General features: G+C 46.5%; 1 protein-coding gene across 5 annotated transcripts in view; it reads left to right on the forward strand.

Moving 5' to 3' along the window:
- The window catches only part of ctnnal1 (catenin (cadherin-associated protein), alpha-like 1), a 132,892-nt gene that overhangs the window by 70,336 nt on the left and 37,999 nt on the right, over positions 1-24,557 (forward strand). For 2 of the 5 annotated variants that reach the window (XM_029734843.1, XM_029734846.1), the window contains exons 3-10: positions 11,212-11,399; positions 14,012-14,131; positions 16,648-16,737; positions 18,707-18,877; positions 19,537-19,737; positions 21,459-21,548; positions 22,903-23,061; positions 23,519-23,611. In XM_029734843.1, coding sequence (XP_029590703.1) covers positions 11,212-11,399; positions 14,012-14,131; positions 16,648-16,737; positions 18,707-18,877; positions 19,537-19,737; positions 21,459-21,548; positions 22,903-23,061; positions 23,519-23,611 — 1,112 coding nt within the window. The remainder of the gene's footprint in view (positions 1-11,211; positions 11,400-14,011; positions 14,132-16,647; positions 16,738-18,706; positions 18,878-19,536; positions 19,738-21,458; positions 21,549-22,902; positions 23,062-23,518; positions 23,612-24,557) is intronic. The other 3 variants (XM_029734844.1, XM_029734848.1, XM_029734845.1) reach the window with 2 other exon arrangements.

Raw genomic sequence — 24,557 nt, forward strand, 5'->3', positions numbered from 1 at the left:
TAGTTCGTTTTTGCTATGATGTGGGTTTTAGCTTGCTTGAGCCTGCTAACTGAGGAGTGTTAATTCACCTGTTTCCATACATGTTTCATTTTAAAACATTTATCTTACAAAGGAGTTGTTTAATCTAACTGCTTAACTATTTATCTGTACAGGGAATTGTATTCGGGTTTTTTTACTCGTTTTTTTGTGTGGAGACATGTCACTGCAGCTAATGTAGAAGGAAAAGCTGTGTACATTTGCAAGTACTGTGCCAAATCATATGTGAAGAATGCAACAAAGATGCAGAATTAGCTGGCCAAGTGCATAACGTTCCCTCAGCGCTCACAACAAGGAACCTCTGACAAAAGTCCCTCTACTTCTATTTGAGGTGAAAATTATGAATCAGACACCTATCGATAGCAACAGCTCATGGTCCTCCTGGAATCAGAAGTTTTTTTGACTCAATGGAGGAACGTAGTCAGAGAAATGCTGATGAATGTCTTGCTTGTATGCAACTGGTTCACCTCTGATGCTCACAGGCAATGTGTATTGGAAGAGATATCTGAATGTTCTTCGCCCAGCATACACCCCTCCAACCAGACATGCTTTATCTACTCATTTGCTGGATGCAGAGTTCAACAGAGTTCAAGTGAAGGTCAAGCAAATCATAGAGAAAGCAGACTCTATTGCAATCATCTCTGATAGGTGGTCGAATGATTGTGGGCAAGGAATAATTAACTATATCATCTCCACCCCTCAACCAGTATTCTACAAGAGCACAGACACAAGGTACACCAGACACACTGGTCTTTACATTGCAGATGAGTTGAAGGCAGTCATCAATGACCTTGGACAACAGAAGGTATTTGCACTGGTGACAGACAATGCCGCGAACATGAAGGCTGCTTGGTCTAAAGTGGAGGAGTCCTACCCTCATATCACACCCATTGGATGTGCTGCTCATGCATTGAATCTGCTCTTCAAGGACATCATAGCACTGAAAACAATGGATACACTCTACAAGAAAGCCAAGGAAATGGTTAGGCATGTGAAGAGTCATCAAGTTATAGCAGCAATCTACCTTACCAAGCAAAGTGAGAAGAATAAGAGCACCACATTGAAGCTGCCCAGCAATACCCATTGGGGTGGTGTTGTCATCATGTTTGACAGCCTCCTGGAGGGGAAGGAGTCTCTCCAAGAAATGTCCATATCACAGTCTGCCGATTTGGACAGCCCCATGAAGAGGATCCTCCTGGATGATGTATTTTGGAGAGAGTGGTAAGCAGCCTGAAACTCCTGAAACCTATAGCAGTAGCCATCGCACGGATTGAGGGAGACAATGCCATCCTGTCTGATGTTCAGACTCTGCTTGCAGATGTAAGAGAAGAAATCCGTACTGCTCTGCCCACTTCATTGTTGCTCCAAGCAGAGGAAACTGCAGTTCTGAAATACATCAAAAAGCGTGAAGACTTCTGCCTGAAGTCCATACATGCCGCAGCGTACATGTTGGACCCCAAGTATGCTGGCAAGAGCATCCTGTCAGGTGCAGAGATCAACAAGGCCTATGGTGTCATCATTACCGTGTCTCGCCACCCTGGCCTGGCTGAGGGAAAGGTTCTTGGCAGTCTGGCGAAGTACACTTCCAAGCAAGGGCTTTGGGATGGAGATGCAATATGGCAGTCGTGCCAACATATCTCATCAACCACCTGGTGGAAGGGACTTTGTGGATCTGAGGCTCTTTCCCCTGTTGCCTCCATCATCCTCCAAATCCCACCAACATCAGCCGCCTCAGAGCGCAACTGGTCCTTGTTTAGGAACACACACACCAAAGCACGCAACAGGCTGACCAATACAAGGGTTGAAAAATTGGTGGCCATCTGGGCAAATTTGAGGCTTTTTGAGCCTGACAACGAGCCTTCCTCAACAAGGTTGGAAAGTGACAGTGAAAATTAGGCCTCAGAGTCTGATGTTCAAGAGCTGGACATTGAGGAGGTCCAGGGAGAAGACATGGAAGCCTGAGAGGAAGACAACCAAAGCTTTAGTTTCTAGACTATCATTTTACATATGTACTGTATGTTAAAAACGTTTTTGGGAAATGTGATGGATCATTGGCTATCATTCAATATTACCTTTCTTTTGTTGTTCAGTAAAATCATCCCATGTGAAGAGTCAACTCATTTAATTAAAGTTCAATTCGTAACTAAATAGTTTTTTACATTTTTATTGGAAGGATTTAATCATTTACAATTATGTCTACTTATGATACGGTAAAAGGTTTATGTTTCTGTCTCCATATGATATGGTAAATATATCCAATGCAAAAAACATCTACATTTAAATGGTATTAATATTAATTTGCATATATTTCCGTTAATTCCCATATAAACCTGTTATTTCCCATATATTCCCACGGAAAGTTTCCACCTCTGAATATTCCCCAAAATGTGCAACCCTAACTCTGCCTATCCAACACATTTGCACTGGAGGTGTTCCGAAGTCAAAGACTGTTGTTTTTGTTAGTTTTGAGTGAAGTTTAGTTTAAGTTTGCAAGACTTGAGGCTAGAGGGAAGTGAAGTTGGTTCTGTTCTATCCTGAGGGGGGAAATGTAGAGACAGAGAACAGAACAGTATGAGTCAGGTTTGGAAAAGGAGAGAGCTGTGTAATTTGAGGCTGAAGTGTTTGTGTACCAGGCAGGCAGGGCTGCAGGCGTAATGAAGGGTATTCTGAGGTTTACCTGCCCTGTCTTCTGGACAGAGTTCACTCATCTTCAGTATCTTCTCTCGCTCAGAGGGATAGAGAGAGAGAGAGTCTCGCCTATTCTCAGCTGTCGGCAGTTGAATCCTTTGCTTAGAGAGACAAAAAGAGAAACTGGGAGATGTGACCTTGTGCCTTCAACACTTTTCCATGAGCCCATGCAACTAAATATACCTACAAATGCTGACCCTTTATCTCTTCATCATAACTGTCAGTCATTCTCCGAATAACTACCACATTCCACGGGAGGAGGATATCTACACCGCAGCTATCAACACTCTTTTAAAACAAACAGAGTAATATCTTTTTGAGCCGGTTTTGCAACTCTTATCAAGTGAAAAATGTCAGGATGAATAGGGGGTCAAAGCCTGAGGCCCAATCAAAGTCTTATCCTGTTGATATGTTAAGTCCAAAACAAAATCTCACAGGGTAAAAATGTAAAAGCCAACACAGGAGATAATAGGTTTATGTTGGGGAGAAGCGGCATGTGTAACAGTGTGTTTAATCTCCTAGTGTGCTGATTTGAAAAGGGCTGAACCCAAACAAAAGCGAGCTGGTGGGAAGCGTCAGCCAGAGTGGCCCACTGTGGCCAATTTTATTCCTTCCATTCCTCCTTTCTTCTGTTTTCTTACCTTCTTCACTCTATTGAGGGAATATTTTACCTTCACCGTTAAAAAGACAGAAAGTGAACTTTTCCCTCCGTCGTTCTGGGACGGAATGAAGTTGTCTTCTCTGATGAAAAGAAAGAAAGAAAGAAAGAAAGAAAGAAAGAAAGAAAGAAAGAAAGAAGGAGAAAGGAAGGAAGGGCTTTAAATCTGCGGGAAGAGGAGAAGGATTGACGGCCTCTTAAAGTGTAGCCAGAGGGAGGAAGAGACTAAGCGGACCCCCTCCAGCGCAGGGAGGCAGGCAGGCAGGCAAAGACACAGGGAGGCAGGCAGGGAGTGAGGGAAGCAAACAAGGAGGATGGAGGCAGGCAGGCATGCAGGCAGGCAGCGTAATGAAATAAATAAAAAAGGTGATTACATTACTTTAATTTGGTGATCTCCATCATCGGGCGATGACGTAGAGAGGGGGCAATGAGGCAGAGTTGTTGGCTTCAATCTGTTCTCCTTGACCAGACCAAACCAATTATGCTGCTAGCTAAGGTTTTAGGAGGCAGATACTGTATTAAGAGTTTTGGATAGTGAGTGTGTAAAAGGGCACCACGGTCCTGTATCTCTCAAACGGTGTATGTCAGTGCAACCTGCAGGCTGCAGACTACATAATATCACAATCACCTTGTTACAAGACTCTTTTTATGGTCAGGACTCGGTCAGTTACAAGACTCCACAGGTTTTAATCATTTCAAGTGTTCATCCCATTCGAATACCAAGCAGCAGAAAACAAACAATTCCCATAAAAGGAGATCTTAGCGATAAAGAGAACAAGAAGACGAATGAGCAACACTGTTACAACACTCTGTGAAGCATGGAGGGGGACATTTGGCATAGCTTAATCAAACTCCATGCAGCTTCTGGACCATATTTTGATGTTCAGCAACATTATTTGTGAGCTAGGCTGAATGTTTCAGCTGGTTTGGGGGATTCTGGCATCCACAAGGGGCTGTCAAATGCAATCAGTGCGTCGGTGCACTTTCTTTTGGATTGCAAGCCAACCCAAACAAGGAGCCAAACCATGCAGCCAACGTGATACAAGTCTCTCTCTTCACCCCCCCCCCCCCCCTCTCTCTCTCTCTCTCTCTCTCTCTCTCTCTCTCTCTCTCTCTCTCTCTCTCTACTGCCATTTTGGTTATGGTTCTTCAGCCCATTATTTGTATGTTGGTTTTCCTTTTCCGTTGTGCACCTAGGGTTGTTTTGGAGTTTGGTGAAGGAATTAGCGCCCCTCCAGTGTACCAGCCTCTCAGTTTGAAATGGCCTGGTCATGTCGCTCAGAGGGCGTGCCAGCTGGCCCTAGCATTGGCTGGCATCACATTGCTGCAGTGCCACCGAGCTGAATATAAGCCTGTCCAGGATGAGATGTTCCCACTGGGGTTTATGGTGCTACCGTTGACTGACAGGAGAGCAGAGGAGAAGAGAAGAGAGGGGAGGGGAGGAGCCTCTCAACTGTCACATAGGGCACCATGGGAAGGGAACCTAAAGGGTTTTAGCTCTCAAACAAAGTGGAGCTGAATTCTGGATGTCACTTTTTAGTTTATGCAACTTTGAACAAGTTTTTGGATAATGGGGTTTCCATGAAACCACTGTGAAGAAATATGACCAAGTATTAGAACATTTAGATAAAGTGATAATGTACTATACATGGTACCTCTGAAAATGTTGTATGGTGTTTCTATGCTGAATGATATAGAACAATTCCTATAGATTTGATCATCATCACCCTCCCCCTTCTCCTCCTCTTACTCCTCCTGATCAACATCATCACCCTCCCCCTTCTCCTCCTCTTACTCCTCCTGATCAACATCATCACCCTCCCCCTTCTCCTCCTCTTACTCCTCCTGATCAACATCATCACCCTCCCCCTTCTCCTCTTACTCCTCCTGATCAACATCATCACCCTCCCCCTTCTCCTCCTCTTACTCCTCCTGATCATCATCATCACCCTCCCCCTTCTCCTCTTACTCCTCCTGATCATCATCATCACCCTCCCCCTTCTCCTCCTCTTACTCCTCCTGATCATCATCATCACCCTCCCCCTTCTCCTCCTCTTACTCCTCCTGATCAACATCATCACCCTCCCCCTTCTCCTCCTCTTACTCCTCCTGATCATCATCATCACCCTCCCCCTTCTCCTCCTCTTACTCCTCCTGATCATCATCATCACCCTCCCCCTTCTCCTCCTCTTACTCCTCCTGATCAACATCATCACCCTCCCCCTTCTTCTCCTCTTACTCCTCCTGATCATCATCATCACCCTCCCCCTTCTCCTCCTCTTACTCCTCCTGATCAACATCATCACCCTCCCCCTTCTCCTCCTCTTACTCCTCCTGATCATCATCATCACCCTCCCCCTTCTCCTCCTCTTACTCCTCCTGATCATCATCATCACCCTCCCCCTTCTTCTCCTCTTACTCCTCCTGATCATCATCATCACCCTCCCCCTTCTCCTCCTCTTACTCCTCCTGATCATCATCATCACCCTCCCCCTTCTCCTCCTCTTACTCCTCCTGATCAACATCATCACCCTCCCCCTTCTCCTCTTACTCCTCCTGATCATCATCATCACCCTCCCCCTTCTCCTCCTCTTACTCCTCCTGATCATCATCATCACCCTCCCCCTTCTCCTCCTCTTACTCCTCCTGATCAACATCATCACCCTCCCCCTTCTCCTCCTCTTACTCCTCCTGATCATCATCATCACCCTCCCCCTTCTCCTCCTCTTACTCCTCCTGATCATCATCATCACCCTCCCCCTTCTCCTCCTCTTACTCCTCCTGATCAACATCATCACCCTCCCCCTTCTCCTCCTCTTACTCCTCCTGATCAACATCATCACCCTCCCCCTTCTCCTCCTCTTACTCCTCCTGATCAACATCATCACCCTCCCCCTTCTCCTCCTCTTACTCCTCCTGATCAACATCATCACCCTCCCCCTTCACCTCCTCTTACTCCTCCTGATCAACATCATCACCCTCCCCCTTCTCCTCTTACTCCTCCTGATCATCATCATCACCCTCCCCCTTCTCCTCCTCTTACTCCTCCTGATCATCATCATCACCCTCCCCCTTCTTCTCCTCTTACTCCTCCTGATCATCATCATCACCCTCCCCCTTCTCCTCCTCTTACTCCTCCTGATCAACATCATCATCACCCTCCCCCTTCTCCTCCTCTTACTCCTCCTGATCAACATCATCACCCTCCCCCTTCTCCTCCTCTTACTCTTCCTGATCAACATCATCACCCTCCCCCTTCTCCCCCTCTTACTCCTCCTGATCATCATCATCACCCTCCCCCTTCTCCTCCTCTTACTCCTCCTGATCAACATCATCACCCTCCCCCTTCTTCTCTTCTTACTCCTCCTGATCAACATCATCACCCTCCCCCTTCTCCTCCTCTTACTCCTCCTGATCAACATCATCACCCTCACCCTTCTCCTCATCTTACTCTTCCTGATCATCATCATCACCCTCCCCCTTCTCCTCTTACTCCTCCTGATCAACATCATCACCCTCCCCCTTCTCCTCCTCTTACTCCTCCTGATCAACATCATCATCACCCTCCCCCTTCTCCTCCTCTTACTCCTCCTGATCAACATCATCACCCTCCCCCTTCTCTTCCTCTTACTCCTCCTGATCAACATCATCACCCTCCCCCTTCTCCTCTTACTCCTCCTGATCAACATCATCACCCTCCCCCTTCTCCTCCTCTTACTCCTCCTGATCATCATCATCACCCTCCCCTTCTCCTCCTCTTACTCCTCCTGATCAACATCATCACCCTCCCCCTTCTCCTCCTCTTACTCCTCCTGATCATCATCATCACCCTCCCCCTTCTCCTCCTCTTACTCTTCCTGATCATCATCATCACCCTCCCCCTTCTCCTCCACTTACTCCTCCTCATCATCATCATCACCCTCCCCCTTCTCCTCCTCTTACTCCTCCTGATCAACATCATCACCCTCCCCCTTCTCCTCCTCTTACTCCTCCTGATCATCATCATCACCCTCCCCCTTCTCCTCCTCTTACTCCTCCTGATCAACATCATCATCACCCTCCCCCTTCTCCTCCTCTTACTCCTCCTGATCATCATCATCACCCTCCCCCTTCTCCTCCTCTTACTCCTCCTGATCAACATCATCATCACCCTCCCCCTTCTCCTCCTCTTACTCCTTCTGATCAATATCATCATCACCCTCCCCCTTCTCCTCCTCTTACTCCTCCTGATCATCATCATCATCACCCTCCCCCTTCTCCTCCTCTTACTCCTCCTGATCATCATCATCACCCTCCCCCTTCTCCTCCTCTTACTCCTCCTGATCATCATCATCGCCCTCCCCTTCTCCTCCTCTTACTCCTCCTGATCAACATCATCACCCTCCCCCTTCTCCTCCTCTTACTCCTCCTGATCATTATCATCACCCTCCCCCTTCTCCTCCTCTTACTCCTCCTGATCATCATCATCACCCTCCCGCTTCTCCTCCTCTTACTCCTCCTGATCAACATCATCACCCTCCCCCTTCTCCTCCTCTTACTCCTCCTGATCATCATCATCACCCTCCCCCTTCTCCTCCTCCTTCTCCTCCTGATCATCATCATCACCCTCCCCCTTCTCCTCCACTTACTCCTCCTCATCATCATCATCACCCTCCCCCTTCTCCTCCTCTTACTCCTCCTGATCAACATCATCACCCTCCCCCTTCTCCTCCTCTTACTCCTCCTGATCATCATCATCACCCTCCCCCTTCTCCTCCTCTTACTCCTCCTGATCAACATCATCATCACCCTCCCCCTTCTCCTCCTCTTACTCCTCCTGATCATCATCATCACCCTCCCCCTTCTCCTCCTCTTACTCCTCCTGATCAACATCATCATCACCCTCCCCCTTCTCCTCCTCTTACTCCTTCTGATCAATATCATCATCACCCTCCCCCTTCTCCTCCTCTTACTCCTCCTGATCATCATCATCACCCTCCCCCTTCTCCTCCTCTTACTCCTCCTGATCATCATCATCACCCTCCCCTTCTCCTCCTCTTACTCCTCCTGATCAACATCATCACCCTCCCCCTTCTCCTCCTCTTACTCCTCCTGATCATTATCATCACCCTCCCCCTTCTCCTCCTCTTACTCCTCCTGATCATCATCATCACCCTCCCCGCTTCTCCTCCTCTTACTCCTCCTGATCAACATCATCACCCTCCCCCTTCTCCTCCTCTTACTCCTCCTGATCATCATCATCACCCTCCCCCTTCTCCTCCTCCTTCTCCTCCTGATCAACATCATCACCCTCCCCCTTCTCCTCCTCTTACTCCTCCTGATCAACATCATCACCCTCCCCCTTCTCCTCCTCTTACTCCTCCTGATCATCATCATCACCCTCCCCTTCTCCTCCTCTTACTCCTCCTGATCAACATCATCACCCTCCCCCTTCTCCTCCTCTTACTCCTCCTGATCATCATCATCACCCTCCCCCTTCTCCTCCTCTTACTCCTCCTGATCATCATCATCACCCTCCCCCTTCTCCTCCTCTTACTCTTCCTGATCAACATCATCACCCTCCCCCTTCTCCTCCTCTTACTCCTCCTGATCATCATCATCACCCTCCCCCTTCTCTTCCTCTTACTCCTCCTGATCATCATCATCACCCTCCCCCTTCGCCTCCTCTTACTCCTCCTGATCAACATCATCACCCTCCCCCTTCTCCTCCTCTTACTCCTCCTGATCATCATCATCACCCTCCCCCTTCTCCTCCTCTTACTCCTCCTGATCATCATCATCACCCTCCCCCTTCTCCTCCTCTTACTCCTCCTGATCAACATCATCACCCTCCCCCTTCTCCTCCTCTTACTCCTCCTGATCATCATCATCACCCTCCCCCTTCTCCTCCTCTTACTCCTCCTGATCATCATCATCACCCTCCCCCTTCTCCTCCTCTTACTCCTCCTGATCAACATCATCATCACCCTCCCCCTTCTCCTCCTCTTACTCCTCCTGATCATCATCATCACCCTCCCCCTTCTCCTCCTCGTACTCCTCCTGATCAACATCATCACCCTCCCCCTTCTCCTCCTCTTACTCCTCCTGATCAACATCATCACCCTCCCCCTTCTCCTCCTCTTACTCCTCCTGATCATCATCATCACCCTCCCCTTCTCCTCCTCTTACTCCTCCTGATCAACATCATCACCCTCCCCCTTCTCCTCCTCTTACTCCTCCTGATCATCATCATCACCCTCCCCCTTCTCCTCCTCTTACTCCTCCTGATCATCATCATCACCCTCCCCCTTCTCCTCCTCTTACTCCTCCTGATCAACATCATCACCCTCCCCCTTCTCCTCCTCTTACTCCTCCTGATCATCATCATCACCCTCCCCCTTCTCCTCCTCTTACTCCTCCTGATCATCATCATCACCCTCCCCCTTCTCCTCCTCTTACTCCTCCTGATCAACATCATCATCACCCTCCCCCTTCTCCTCCTCTTACTCCTCCTGATCATCATCATCACCCTCCCCCTTCTCCTCCTCTTACTCCTCCTGATCAACATCATCACCCTCCCCCTTCTTCTCCTCTTACTCCTCCTGATCAACATCATCACCCTCCCCCTTCTCCTCCTCTTACTCCTCCTGATCATCATCATCACCCTCCCCCTTCTCCTCCTCTTACTCCTCCTGATCAACATCATCATCCTCCCCCTTCTCCTCCTCTTACTCCTCCTGATCAACATCATCATCACCCTCCCCCTTCTCCTCCTCTTACTCCTCCTGATCAACATCATCACCCTCCCCCTTCTCCTCCTCTTACTCCTCCTGATCATCATCATCACCCTCCCCCTTCTCCTCCTCTTATTCCACCTGATCATCATCATCACCCTCCCCCTTCTCCTCCTCTTACTCCTCCTGATCAACATCATCACCCTCCCCCTTCTCCTCCTCTTACTCCTCCTGATCAACATCATCATCACCCTCCCCCTTCTCCTCCTCTTACTCCTCCTGATCAACATCATCACCCTCCCCCTTCTCCTCCTCTTACTCCTCCTGATCAACATCATCACCCTCCCCCTTCTCCTCCTCTTACTCCTCCTGATCATCATCATCACCCTCCCCCTTCTCCTCCTCTTACTCTTCCTGATCATCATCATCACCCTCCCCCTTCTCCTCCTCTTACTCCTCCTGATCAACATCATCACCCTCCCCCTTCTCCTCCTCTTACTCCTCCTGATCATCATCATCACCCTCCCCCTTCTCCTCCTCTTACTCCTCCTGATCATCATCATCACCCTCCCCTTTCTCCTCCTCTTACTCCTCCTGATCATCATCATCACCCTCCCCCTTCTCCTCCTCTTACTCCTCCTGATCATCATCATCACCCTCCCCCTTCTCCTCCTCTTACTCCTCCTGATCATCATCATCAAAACCACTAGAGCCTGAATGATATATCGGTTCACTATAGTGGCCTTTTACCACTATATCGGTTTTGCCGATAAGTCCACCGATAAACAATGTTCTATAAATAGGATGAAAAAAGGGAATCTCATGCTTATCTGAACACTTGCAGCCATTCTCATGATGTGTCATTCATTTCACAATGTAAGAAATCAACATTTGCAGCATATTTCTAAGGACAGTTGCTCTTCTGAATGGCAATTTATGAGATTTCATTGCGGGAAAATTACACTTTTTCATTTCCGCTGTAAAACAGTATATCAGGAGATATATTGGTATCGGTAAGTTTTGTCCCCCCAGAAATCGTAATTGGTATCAGACCCAAAAAACATATCGGTCGGGCTCTAAAAACCATTATCATCCTCCGTCCTTTTTGTCCTCTAGGGGATGCCATAGCCCAGCTGACAGACGTTGGGACTGCGGTGACGCCCCCTGTGGACAGACGCACAACAGTGTTCAGTGACCGGACAGGCATGGTGAAGGCCGCCCGCATGCTCCTCTCCTCCGTCACCAAAGTCCTGGTACTCGCAGACCGCATCGTCATCAAACAGATCATCACCTCACGCAACAAAGTAGGTCCCATCGTCATCAAACAGATCATCAAGTAGTTACCGCTTCCGACCACACAGTATAGATATAGAGGTTATAGATGCACACAGACTCACAGAACAAAGTAGGTACAGACAGAGTCACGCACACACGCACACACACACACACACACACGCACACACACACACACACACACACACACAGCACCCAGCACTGGCAACTACATCCTCCTTCCAGCCTTTCAGATCCTATCGGAGCTCCATGATACAGTACAGGAGAACTCCTCTGCTGCTGTGGAGATAATGGTGGGGGAGTAGCAGCACATTCACATAAAAGGACCAGGCCCTGTATCTATTCCTGCTGCTTTCAGGAACAGGATGTGCTGTGTGTGTGCGTGTATGGCTCTTAGAGGCGAGGGGGCACACACACACACATACACAGAGTGTAAGGGCCTAATCACGTCCAGTAAGGCCTGTTTGGACAGACGGGCGACAGGTCTGCTCCTATTACTGACAAACACAATTCAATTTTGAACCCTGTGTCTGTCTGATAACAGCATAGAGCTCCTGCCTGGCTTGCAGGATGTCACTACTGTTTACCCTCCTAGAGCCAAGCCACTCTCTCTCACACACACACACACACACACACACACACACACACACACACACACACACACACACACACACACACACACATGAACACACACACACACACACTGCTCCGGATGGATGGATCACACTGTTTTATAATAGATCCATATTTCATGATGTTTTGGGGGGGGTCTGAGAAGTGTTGAAGGTTTGATGCATTATGCATCGGCTGATTTTGTTCAGTGTTGCATGTGTCAGTGTCACGACTTCCACCGAAGTCGGTCCCTCTCCTTGTTCGGGCGGTGTTCGGCGGTCGATGTCGCCGGTCTTCTAGCCATCATCGATCCACTTTTCATTTTCCATTTGTTTTGTCTTGTTTTCCTACACACCTGGTTTTCATTTCCCTCATTAATTGTTGTGTATTTAACCCTCTGTTCCCCCCATGTCTTTGTGGGGAATTGTTTGTTGTAAGTGCTTGTGCACATTGTTTACTGGTGCGCGATGGGTTTTGTACCCATGTTTGTTATTCTTTATGCCGTTAGTTTTACTATTAAACTGCTCCGGCTATTACCAAGTTCTGCTCTCCTGCGTCTGACTTCCCTGCCACCAGTTACACACCCCTTACAGTCAGACAAAGTTGTATCTAAATGCAATACAGTTCACTAGTAGCACGTTATCAAGGTACGTGTCTTATAAAGTAGCTGAAGACGTAGTAAGCTAATGATTTCTACATTTTCATGACAATAGTCATTCCTGTAACTATTGTATACATTAATACACCTTCATACATCATGGGTTCTGTTCCGTCTGTATTTCCCTTTTAACACACCTACATGCAACACGGAGTTCCGTCTGTATTGCAGACAGATCCCAGGTTACCCTTTTAACACACCTACATGCAACACGGAGTTCCGTCTGTATTGCAGACAGATCCCAGGTTACCCTTTTAACACACCTTCATGCAACACGGAGTTCCGTCTGTATTGCAGACAGATCCCAGGTTACCCTTTTAACACACCTACATGCAACACGGAGTTCCGTCTGTATTGCAGACAGATCCCAGGTTACCCTTTTAACACACCTTCATGCAACACGGAGTTCCGTCTGTATTGCAGACAGATCCCAGGTTACCCTTTTAACACACCTACATGCAACACGGAGTTCCGTCTGTATTGCAGACAGATCCCAGGTTACCCTTTTAACACACCTACATGCAACACGGAGTTCCGTCTGTATTGCAGACAGATCCCAGGTTACCCTTTTAACACACCTACATGCAACACGGAGTTCCGTCTGTATTGCAGACGTATCACAGGTTACCCTTTTAACACACCTTCATGCAACACGGAGTTCCGTCTGTATTGCAGACGTATCACAGGTTACCCTTTTAACACACCTTCATGCAACACGGAGTTCCGTCTGTATTGCAGACGTATCACAGGTTACCCTTTACCCCACCATGTGTGTTCCATTGTGTACAGTAGAGGTGATTGGGGTAAATCATTGTGGTCTGATTGGTTTTTCAGATGCCCCACTCAGCCCCAAGGCCATTGTGATAACTCCTGAGACATGGTGACACCACCATTAATCCACCTTCCTATTTCCCCGTTCACAAGACGATTGGGAGACAATACCACTTCTTGTCACTATGACCTTTTCCTGTTTCGACAGACAGGTCCTCCGTGTCGTCTCAGTCAATCAGTCATGACAAACTGCTCTACTGAACACTGCGGCTGGAAAGCGTGGAAAGTGAAATGAATGATCATCACTTGTATGGCGAGGCCCACATTAAGAATTTGCTTTGCTACCTCGTTCACATATCTTAAAGCAGCATTTTGCCAGCAGCAAAGGCAGTCTGAGGTGTCAAAGTGGTAACATCTCTCACAGCAACTTTGCTCCCTCAAGACATGGTTCTGGCATAAAAAAAATTGCCATCTTTGAGTTCAGCATGTGGTATTTTGTGTTTAATTCAAGAGTTGTTGTGTGTAATGTGTAGGTGTGGGAGCCAATGGTAGTTACTGTAATAGTGTTCCTGATCTTCCCAGGTGCTAGTAACCTTGGAGCAGCTGGAGAGAGTGAGCACCTTCCAGGAGTTTGTCCAGATCTTCAGCCAGTTCGGGAACCAGATGGTGGAGTTCGCCCACCTGACCGGGGACAGACAGAATGTGAGTATCATCCCTCTCTGAAAGTGTATTGGGCCAGGTCTTCCTTCTTTCCCCCATCCTACCAAACACACTGTCATCCTACCAAACACACTGTCATCCTACCAAACACTATGTCATCCTACCAAACACTATGTGCCTCTCCACTCCCCATCAGCTCTTGATAAACAGTCTGTCCAGAGAGAGAGAGGGGGGGGGGGGAGTGAGACCCTCCAGATTGTGTACAGTGCCGTGTGCTGTTGGCTCCACATCCACTCAGACAGCGAGATGACACAGATAGCAGGGTGTGTGTGACGAGCCCCTGCTACACAGACACACACACACACATACACACACACACACACACTCCAGGGCTTCTGCACCGGCTAGAAGAGTGTGTGTGTGTGTGTGTGTGTTTAGACAAACGGCATAAAAGAATGGGTCAGATCTGACTCACATATCAAAGGAGCGTTTACATCATGAAAGCAGAATGTTGATATGCCTTGATACGTTTTGACCTTCAAATCAAACAAACTCTCTATTTGAAATATATCAAGTGCAACATGTCATATATATAAAACAAAAAGTTTTACAGAAATAATGAGGCCAGAAAAACTCTGGTGTTCCCCTGTAGTGTCAGCGTCTGCTAATCATGCTTTGATTCATACACAGTCTCTTTGTATGCATCCCTAATGGCTCCCTATTCCCTGTTCCCAAATCCCCATGGCTAGTGCACTAGACAGGGAATAGGTTGCCATTTGGGATACAGGCTATGGTTTAACCGACTGCGCTAACTAGCTGATGAAAAGTGTTATCGCTGTGCTGTAGGGAGAGAACGGATAATATTCAGCTTTCCTTCCCTTCTTTTTGTTTAAAGGGGTGTTTCACAAACATGCCACGTCCCCATCTCTCTCTCCGTCTGGAAATCTCCTGGCTCTTCTATTGAGAGACTAACCTAGCGAAGAGCAGGGGAATATAATAACACATCATCACATCTCCTTAGTAATCCATGGTTCTGCGCCTCGAGAAGTCGATTCAGCCTCTCCCGAAAAACACACACACACACACACACACACACACACACACACACACACACACACACACACACACACACACACACACACACACACACACACACACACACACACACACACACACACACACACACACACACACACAATCCCTACTGGAGGCTAAGTCTTTGAAATACAGAGAGAGGAGAGAGACCATGGATGTTACTGAGATATCTAGTCTCCTGCCGACTGCGTAATGTTATCTACTGCATTGAGTCGAGCTTCACCAGGTTGGTCTATGAGTAAGAACTCTGATGGCCTGAGAACTAGGCTTTAACTAAACATAGCCTAATAACTCTGACATATCTTTCCCATCATAGGAATCTGGTCTATATATATTCAGCATGCTCTTTAGGAAGTGCACTACATGGTGAATAGGGTACCATTTGGGATGTGACCTTGGTCCACTAGTCCAGACCACTGGTAGGGTCAGATGCCACTGAGTCAGAGTGGGTTTGAGACTTGCGTCAGAGCCCACTGGTGCTGGTAGGTCACTGTCAGTCGTGTTGTATTTAAGCTTGAGAAATTGTTCTGTCTATTCGGTGGCTCACAAGATCATTCAAAAGGCTTTAACTGGGTCACACTCACAAATCAGAGAAGTTTGGGAACCTGCTACTTCTCTAACTGTCCATTGTTGGTCTCTGTCCTTTAGGACTTGAAGGGAAGCTTCTTCTCTTAAGCCTTGTTCACACTGCATGCCTTAATATTGAAAATCAGTTTTGTTTTTCAAATCAGTTTTGGACTACTGACTGTCCAAACAGCAAGGTACGTGACCAAATTGGATTTGTGTTTGTTCAGACAGCAGTTATTTGCTGACATGGCTACGCTAGTTGTCATAGTAACGATGGGTGTATACGCAGTGGTATAGACTGATTGGTGGTGGTGCATGTGCTTCCTATCACTCAGAAGTTATGTAGCATGCTAAGATGACAACAGTCTGCCATGGACATTTCCCAGTTGCTTTGAATGTTCAAAAGCTGCGTGTTTAGACACTTTTAAAGCCTCAAAGGATAAGATGATCCAACTTTCAAAATGAATCCTTTTTGGCTAGCAACAGCAGTCAACTAGCTAGCTAGGTAGCTGTTTAGCTTTCTGTCACATTCACTCATTTGTTTGTAAACAATCAACAAGCTAGTTAGCTGCCACATGTTCTTGTCAAACTGTTAACAGAGTAGCTAGCAAGCAACAAGATATTCCAAAGAACCACTTGAGGACAAAAACATCACATTTGACCTTTCAGACACAAGTCACATGGGCAGGAATTAGATTTGTATCTGACTTCAAACCACCAATGAAAGTGGTTTGAAATATGTCTTCAAATATTAGATTCCATCTGCTTTTTTCTGTTCAGGCTGCAGGAAAAAGAACAGATTCAAATCAGATATGCAAATAAATAGGATTTGAGTGACTTCAAACTGTCAATGTGAACACAGCTTAACTGTCCAGTGTTGGTCTCTGTCATTTTAGGATCTGAAGGACGAGAATAAGAAGGCCAGGATGGCAGCAGCCAGAGCAGTGCTGGAGAAATGCACCATGATGCTGCTCACTGCGTCCAAGGTATGTATGTCCTACCACTACTGCTAATGTAGTAGGTCAAAGCTTTGAGCTGGAAAACCTTAGTACTGCATGGGTGAAATTAGGCCTTATGGTGGTCATGTGAATTTTCATTCTTTTTTGGAATCAAACCAGTCTAACTTCTCACCTAAAACATAGTTTTTGTGTTAAATATACATTTGAAGTCGGACGTTTACATACACTTTACATACACGTTTACATACACTTTACATACACGTTTACATACGCCAAATACATTTAAACTCAGTTTTTCACAATTCCTGACATTTAATCCTAGTAAAAATTCCCATTGGTCAATTAGGATCACCACTTTATTTTAAGAATGTGAAATGTCAGAATAATAGTAGAGAGAATGATTTATTTCAGCTTTTATTTCTTTCATCACATTCCCAGTGGGTCAGAAGTTTATATACACTCAATTAGTATTTGATAGCATTGCCTTTAAATTGTTTAACTTGGGTCAAACGTTTCGGGTAGCCTTCCACAAGCTTCCCACAATAAGTTGGGTGAATTTTGACCCATTCCTCCTGACAGAGCTGGTATAACTGAGTCAGGTTTGTAGGCCTCCTTGCTCGCACACACTTTTTCAGTTCTGCCTACAAATGTTCTATAGGATTGAGGTCAGGGCTTTGTGATGGCCACTCCAATACCTTGACTTTGTTGTCCTTAAGCCATTTTTCCACAACTTTGGAAGTATGCTTGGGGTCATTGTCCATTTGGAAGACCCATTTGCGACCAAGCTTTAACTTCCTGACTGATGTCTTGAGATCTTGCTTCAATATATCCACATCATTTTGCTTCCTCATGATGCCATCTATTTTGTGAAGTGCACCAGTCCCTCCTGCAGCAAAGGACCCCCACAACATGATGCTGCCACCCCCTTGCTTCACGGTTGGGATGGTGTTCTTCGGCTTGCAAGCATCCCCCTTTTTCCTCCAAACTTAATGATGGTCATTATGGCCAAACAGTCCTATTTTTGTTTCATCAGACCAGAGGACCTTTCTCCAAGAAGTACGATCTCTGTCCCCATGTGCAGTTGCAAAACGTAGTCTGGCTTTTTTATGGCAGTTTTGGAGCAGTGGCTTCTTCCTTGCTGAGCGGCCTTTCAGGTTATGTCGATATAGGACTCGTTTTACTGTGGATATAGATACTTTTGTACCTCTTTCCCCCAGCATCTTCACAAGGTCCTTTGCTGCTGTTCTGGGATTGATTTGCACTTTTTGCACCAAAGTACGTTCATCTCTAGGAGACACGTCTCCTTCCTGAGCGGTATGACAGCTGTGTGGTCCCATGGTGTTTGTACTTGCGTGCTATTGTTTGTACAGATGAACGTGGTACCTTCAGGCATTTGGAAATTGCTCCCAAGGATGAACCAGACTTGTGGAGGTCTACAGTTATTTTTCTGAGGTCTTGGCTGAGTTCTTTTGATTTTCCCATGATGTCAAGCAAAGAGGCACTGAGTTTGAAGGTAGGCCTTGAAATACATACACAGGTACACCTCCAATTGACTCAAATGATGTCAATTAGCCTCTCGGAAGTTTCTAAAGCCATGACATCATTTTCTGGAATTTTACCAGCTGTTTAAAGGCACAGTCAACTTAGTGTATGTAACCTTCTGACCCACTAGAATTGTGATACAGTGAATTATAAGTGAAATAATCTGTCTGTAAACAATTGTTGGAAAAATGACGTGTGTCATGCACAAAGTAGATGTCCTAACCGACTTGTCAAAACTATAGTCCGTTAACAAGAAATTTGTGGAGTGGTTGAACAACGAGTTTTAATGACTCCAACCTAAGTGTATGTAAACTTCCGACTTCAACTGTATATATGAGGTAGAGGGACTGTATTACTACAATTGATTTCAAACATGGACTGTTTCTTCATCTGCTGCTTGGTTTTCAAATCATGTGCCAGATACTTATAAACCATGAGTCTCTCCTCCCTGCAGACGTGTCTCAGACACCCTGACTGCGAGTCAGCACGTATCAACAAAGACGCCGTGTTTCACCGCATGCGTTTCGCCCTGGAGCAGGTCATGGAGATCGTGACGGACGCTCGGCCCTGCGGGGAGACCAAGGTCCTTCCCCTCAGCATTTACACCGGCATCAAGGACTTCAAGGTGGGACGACAGGGGAGGACCGAGCCTGGGGGCTCTTTCCATATGTTGTTGTTTTTTGTCCCACTTTATGGGACAAAAACACGTTTCTGAGTACAACGCAACAATGTGTTATAACACTGTACCTGCCTGTGTTAATACAGTATGCCGCTTTAGGCCTCTACATACAAAGATGAAGTATGCTAGGAGTTCTGTGCGAGTTCTTTAGAATAAGTCAATTATCCTTAGTCAACCTGATATGCCAGTAACTTGTTTTTGAACTGGATAATAGACTGCAACAGAGATCATAGAGCTTTCTAATGATCTTCTCTGTCTCTGCCTGTGTCTCTGTCTCTGCCTGTGTCAATTCCATTTTTGGCATGACAAATACGTTTTTGTATTCACTATTGTCTCTGTCTCTGTGTCTCTATGTCTGTGTCTCTGTCTGTGTCTCTCTCTGTGTTTCTGTCTGTGTCTCTTTGTCTCTCTTTGTGTCTCTATCTCTCTGTCTGTGTCTCTGTCTGTCTCTGTGTCTCTCTCTGTGTCTCTATCTCTCTGTCTGTCTCTATGTCTCTGTCTGTGTCTCTGTTGCTGTCTCTCTCTCTGTCTGTGTCTCCCTGTCTGTGTCTCTGTCTCTGTGTTTTTCTCTGTGTGTATGTCTGTGTCTCTGTCTGTGATCCCAGTCCAACGTGGAAGGTCTGCGTGAGGGTCTGTACTTGCTGCCCCACCAGGCTCTGTCTGGCCAGCTGGAGGCGGTGGTGGAGAGGACGGAGGACTTCACTGACTCGGCCTACACCAGCCACGAGCACCGAGAGGGCATCCTGCAGCTCTGCCAGCTCGCCCGTCAGGACACTGACCAGCTCATCACAGCCTGGATGGAGGCGGTATGTGGCCGTTCACAGGGCATACACGCACATATAAACACTCATAAATGCATACACACAAGCACAGGGACACACAGGGACACACAAACATGTATTCAAGTACTCACACAGATATGTGATAGATATGTACTCATACGTCTACATGGTTAAGAGCACACATGCAGTATGTTATGATTTAACACATGCGTATGCACATTTACACGTGCAAATACCCACAGACCTCTTTTCCTTTTCACTCACATTTTATTCAACCTTTATTTAACCAGGTTAGTCTCGTTGAGATACAAATCTGTTTTTCAACAGAGACCTCGAACACACACATTCACCTTCTCTCTGTATCTCCTTTCTATATTGTCAGTGAATGTTCTTGAGCTGTCAAGTGATTCTCTGGGTGACAAATGAATCATACTGCAGGAGTGTAGTTGCATGACCTTGTGTACTGTTGATAGGTTTACAGATAATGTGGAGGAGAAGTATAGAATATCCAGCCTTTTCACACTACCCTCCTGCATGCTACTGTACAGTACTATTTTCCTTCATTCACTATAGGCGTGTTTCCATACAGGATTTACCCTAGCGTTTTACCCAAAAGGCTCAGACTTGTCTGTTTCCATCTACGCGGGCCGGTGCCCGTGTCTCTGGCGGACCTGCTCTCACATGCGGCCAAAACCAGTTCACTGGTACTTTTCAGCTGGCATTTACATAACAATGGATAACTGTGAACTGTAACACCTCACAAAGCAACTGTTTTGATTATGCAGAGCTTGTTGATTCTGCTCTTCACAAGTCTTCACTGTTGGAAACACAATGCCCCTAGTATAACATATGGGTGTATACACTAGTGTAACACTGGTGTTGCAGTAGTAAAGCAGTATATAGGAGTAGATCTAACTTGAAGTCAGCCTCGTTGTAAGAATAGCTATTCACATGACTCCACTGATAACACATTGTGTTCCCTGTCTCTCTTGACACCTCGCTCAAAACATTCTCCTTGGATACCGAAACGTGGAGGTTTTATACAATGTGTTTTTGGTTTAAGCTGGTATAATGATGTGAAAGTAGAGGCCACAGTTCCACTGACAGATTGAATGGAATCAAAGCTACAACACGTTGAAGGATTGGTTTCCCAGTGAGACACATTTCCACAACGTGCGTCACTAGCTGGATCCCAGGGTCTGTTTGTGTTTCTCCACTCAATTCAGTAGAAACAGAGAGGGTGTGAGAAGGTGTTACTCCACTCATTTAAGTGGAAACCGAGAGAGTGATATGAGGGGGTGTGGTGAGTGGGTCAAAGACAAATAATCTGGTGCCTCCTGCTTGTTTGACAGTGTTTTGACACCCTGCTTTAATCCTGTCTGTGCAAGGTTGGTACTGCCCACCTGTCTCCTTGGCCTAAGAACCTGTGTCGGAAACTATTATGTTCTACATGCTATTGGTGAAGCAGAAGGGATCTCAATTCAATTCAATTCAAGGGGCTTTATTGGCATGGGAAACATATGTTAACATTGCCAAAGCAATCGAGCGAACTCTCTCTCTCCTCTCTCTGTCTCTCTGATAGGGACTGAACAGGTCTGTGTGATCTCGTGTGGGTTCAGAAACTGACTTCTCCTTCCTCTGCAGAGACAGGCCACGTCCAAGGCAGCAATCCATGATTTATGTGACAACTCTTATCTTTTCCCACTGCCTCCCTCCTTTCTTTTTGTTTTTATCTTTCTTTCAAGAAGCAGTCTCTAAATGCTAAAGAGGCCACGGAGGAGATGGAGCTGTCTATACTGAAGACCTGCCAAAGTGTCCACGAACTCCGCAGAGAGGTGAGTCCTGTAACCCTACGCTCCTACCCAGAATGCTTCACTGTCTGGCATGCCAAGGGGTTCAGTCCTAGAGCAGAAATGTCTGGAGTTTTCTGTACTCCATCACAGTTTGTCTGTATCTCTTGCTCTTTTTTATCTTTGATATGCCCACATCACTCTCCCTCTGTTTACTTCTTCTCTTTATCCTCTAGAGTGTACACTGCCACTCTCCCTATTCCTTTCACTCTTTCTCTCTCTGACTTGTTCTTTCTCTCTCTGACTTGTTCTTTCTCTCTCTGACTTGTTCTTTCTCTCTGCCTTGCTCTTTCTTTCTCTGACTTGTTCTTTCTCTCTCTGACTTGTTCTTTCTCTCTCTGCCTTGCTCTTTCTTTCTCTGACATGCTCTTTCTCTCTCTGCCTTGCTCTTTCTTTCTCTGACATGCTCTTTCTCTCTCTGCCTTGCTCTTTCTTTCTCTGACATGCTCTTTCTCTCTCTGACTTGCTCTTTCTTTCTCTGACATGCTCTTTCTCTCTCTGACTTGCTCTTTCTCTGCCTTGCTCTTTTTCTGTCTTGCTCTTTTTCTCTGCCTTGCTCTTTTTCTCTCTCTCTGCCTTGCTCTCTCTCTCTCTCTGCCTCTCTCTGCCTTGCTCTTTCTCTCTCTGCCTTGCTCTTTCTCTCTCTGCCTTGCTCTTTCTCTCTCTGCCTTGCTATTTCTCTCTCTGACTTGCTCTTTCTCTCTCTGCCATGCTATTTCTCTCTCTGACTTGCTCTTTCTCTCTCTCTCTCTCTCTCTCTCTCTCTGCCTTGCTCTTTCTCTCTCTGCCATGCTATTTCTCTCTCTGACTTGCTCTTTCTCTCTCTCTCTCTCTCTCTCTCTGCCTTGCTCTCTCTCTCTCTCTGCCTCTCTCTGCCTTGCTCTTTCTCTCTCTGCCTTGCTCTTTCTCTCTCTGCCTTGCTCTTTCTCTCTCTGCCATGCTATTTCTCTCTCTGACTTGCTCTTTCTCTCTCTCTCTCTCTCTCTCTCTGCCTTGCTCTTTCTCTCTCTGCCTTGCTCTTTCTCTCTCTGCCATGCTATTTCTCTCTCTGACTTGCTCATTCTCTCTCTCTCTCTCTGCCTTGCTCTTTCTCTCTCTCTCTAACTTGCTCTTTCACTCTCTGCCTTGCTCTTTCTCTCTCTCTCTGCCTAGCTCTTTCTCTCTCTCTCTGCCTAGCTCTTTCTCTCTCTCTCTGCCTAGCTCTTTCTCTCTCTGCCTTTTTCTCTTTCTGTCTTACTATTGTTTTCTCTTTCTGCTACCATTGTGCAGCCAGGCGTGGAAAAGATACAAAACGTACACTCATATTCACCCCCTCTCTTCCCCTCTCCCTTCCGTCCAGCTTCATAAGGTGGCGGTGGGGCGGGCGGCGGACCTGCTGAAGCTGCATGCGGAACACCTGCCTCTGCGGGCCCTGAAGGCCTCGGGGGGCGAGGGCAACCTGGAGGCTGTGGCAGAGTATGCCCGGACGCTTGGCGAGCAGAAAGAACAGCTGGTGGAGGTGAGAGAAGCTCACTAGGCTGGGGAGGTTGACTTGATCAAGTCACCATTGAAGCACAATAAAGTATTCAATCCACAACAATCCAACCTCATATCCATCTCTATGCCTGAGGTATATGGACATGTGTGATGTGGGCTACTGGCTTTGGAAGCCTGTATGTATTTTTTCAATTGAAACGTTTGGATAAGTATCTTGATCTGTTTTTGGCATCAACATGTAGGTCTGTGTCTGCTGCTCATATCATCAACATGTAGGTCTGTGTCTGCTGCTCATATCATCAACATGTAGGTCTGTGTCTGCTGCTCATATCATCAACATGTAGGTCTGTGTCTGCTGCTCATATCATCAACATGTAGGTCTGTGTCTGCTGCTCATATCATCAACATGTAGGTCTGTGTCTGCTGCTCATATCCAGTCAAATTGATGTTAGACGCCGATGTTCTTTGTCCGGTTCCAGACTTGTCGTCTACTGTGTCACGTCTCTGGGACAGAGCCTCTGGAGATCACATGTATACACGCTGAGGAGACCTTCCACGTCATCGGCCCCCAGGTAACACACTGACAAGTAACACACAGTGACAGGTAACACACACACTGACAGATAAAACACGCACTGACAGGTAACACACACACACACACACACACACACACACACACACTGACAGGTAACACACACACACACACACACTGACACGTAACACACACACACACACACACACACACACACACACACACACACACACACACTGACAGGTAACACACACACACACTGACAGGTAAAACACACACACACACACATTGACAGGTAACACACACTGACAAGTAACACACAGTGACAGGTAACACACACACTGACAGATAAAACACGCACTGACAGGTAACACACACACACACACACACACACACACACAGACAGGTAACACACACACACACACTGACAGGTAACACACACACTGACAGGTAACACACACACACACTGACAGATAAAACACGCACTGACAGGTAACACACACACACACACACACACACACTGACAGGTAACACACACACACATTGACAGGTAACACACACATTGACAGGTAACACACACATTGACAGGTAACACACACATTGACAGGTAAAACACACACATTGACAGGTAAAACACACACATTGACAGGTAAAACACACACATTGACAGGTAAAACACACACATTGACAGGTAAAACACACACATTGACAGGTAAAACACACACATTGACAGGTAACACACACATTGACAGGTAAAACACACACATTGACAGGTAAAACACACACATTGACAGGTAAAACTCACACATTGACAGGTAACACACACATTGACAGGTAAAACACACACATTGACAGGTAAAACACACACATTGACAGGTAAAACACACACACTGACAGGTAAAACACACACACTGACAGGTAAAACACACACACTGACAGGTAAAACACACACATTGACAGGTAAAACACACACACTGACAGGTAAA

This window comes from Salmo trutta, chromosome 36 (assembly GCF_901001165.1).
Source record: "Salmo trutta chromosome 36, fSalTru1.1, whole genome shotgun sequence".
NCBI lineage: Eukaryota > Metazoa > Chordata > Actinopteri > Salmoniformes > Salmonidae > Salmo > Salmo trutta.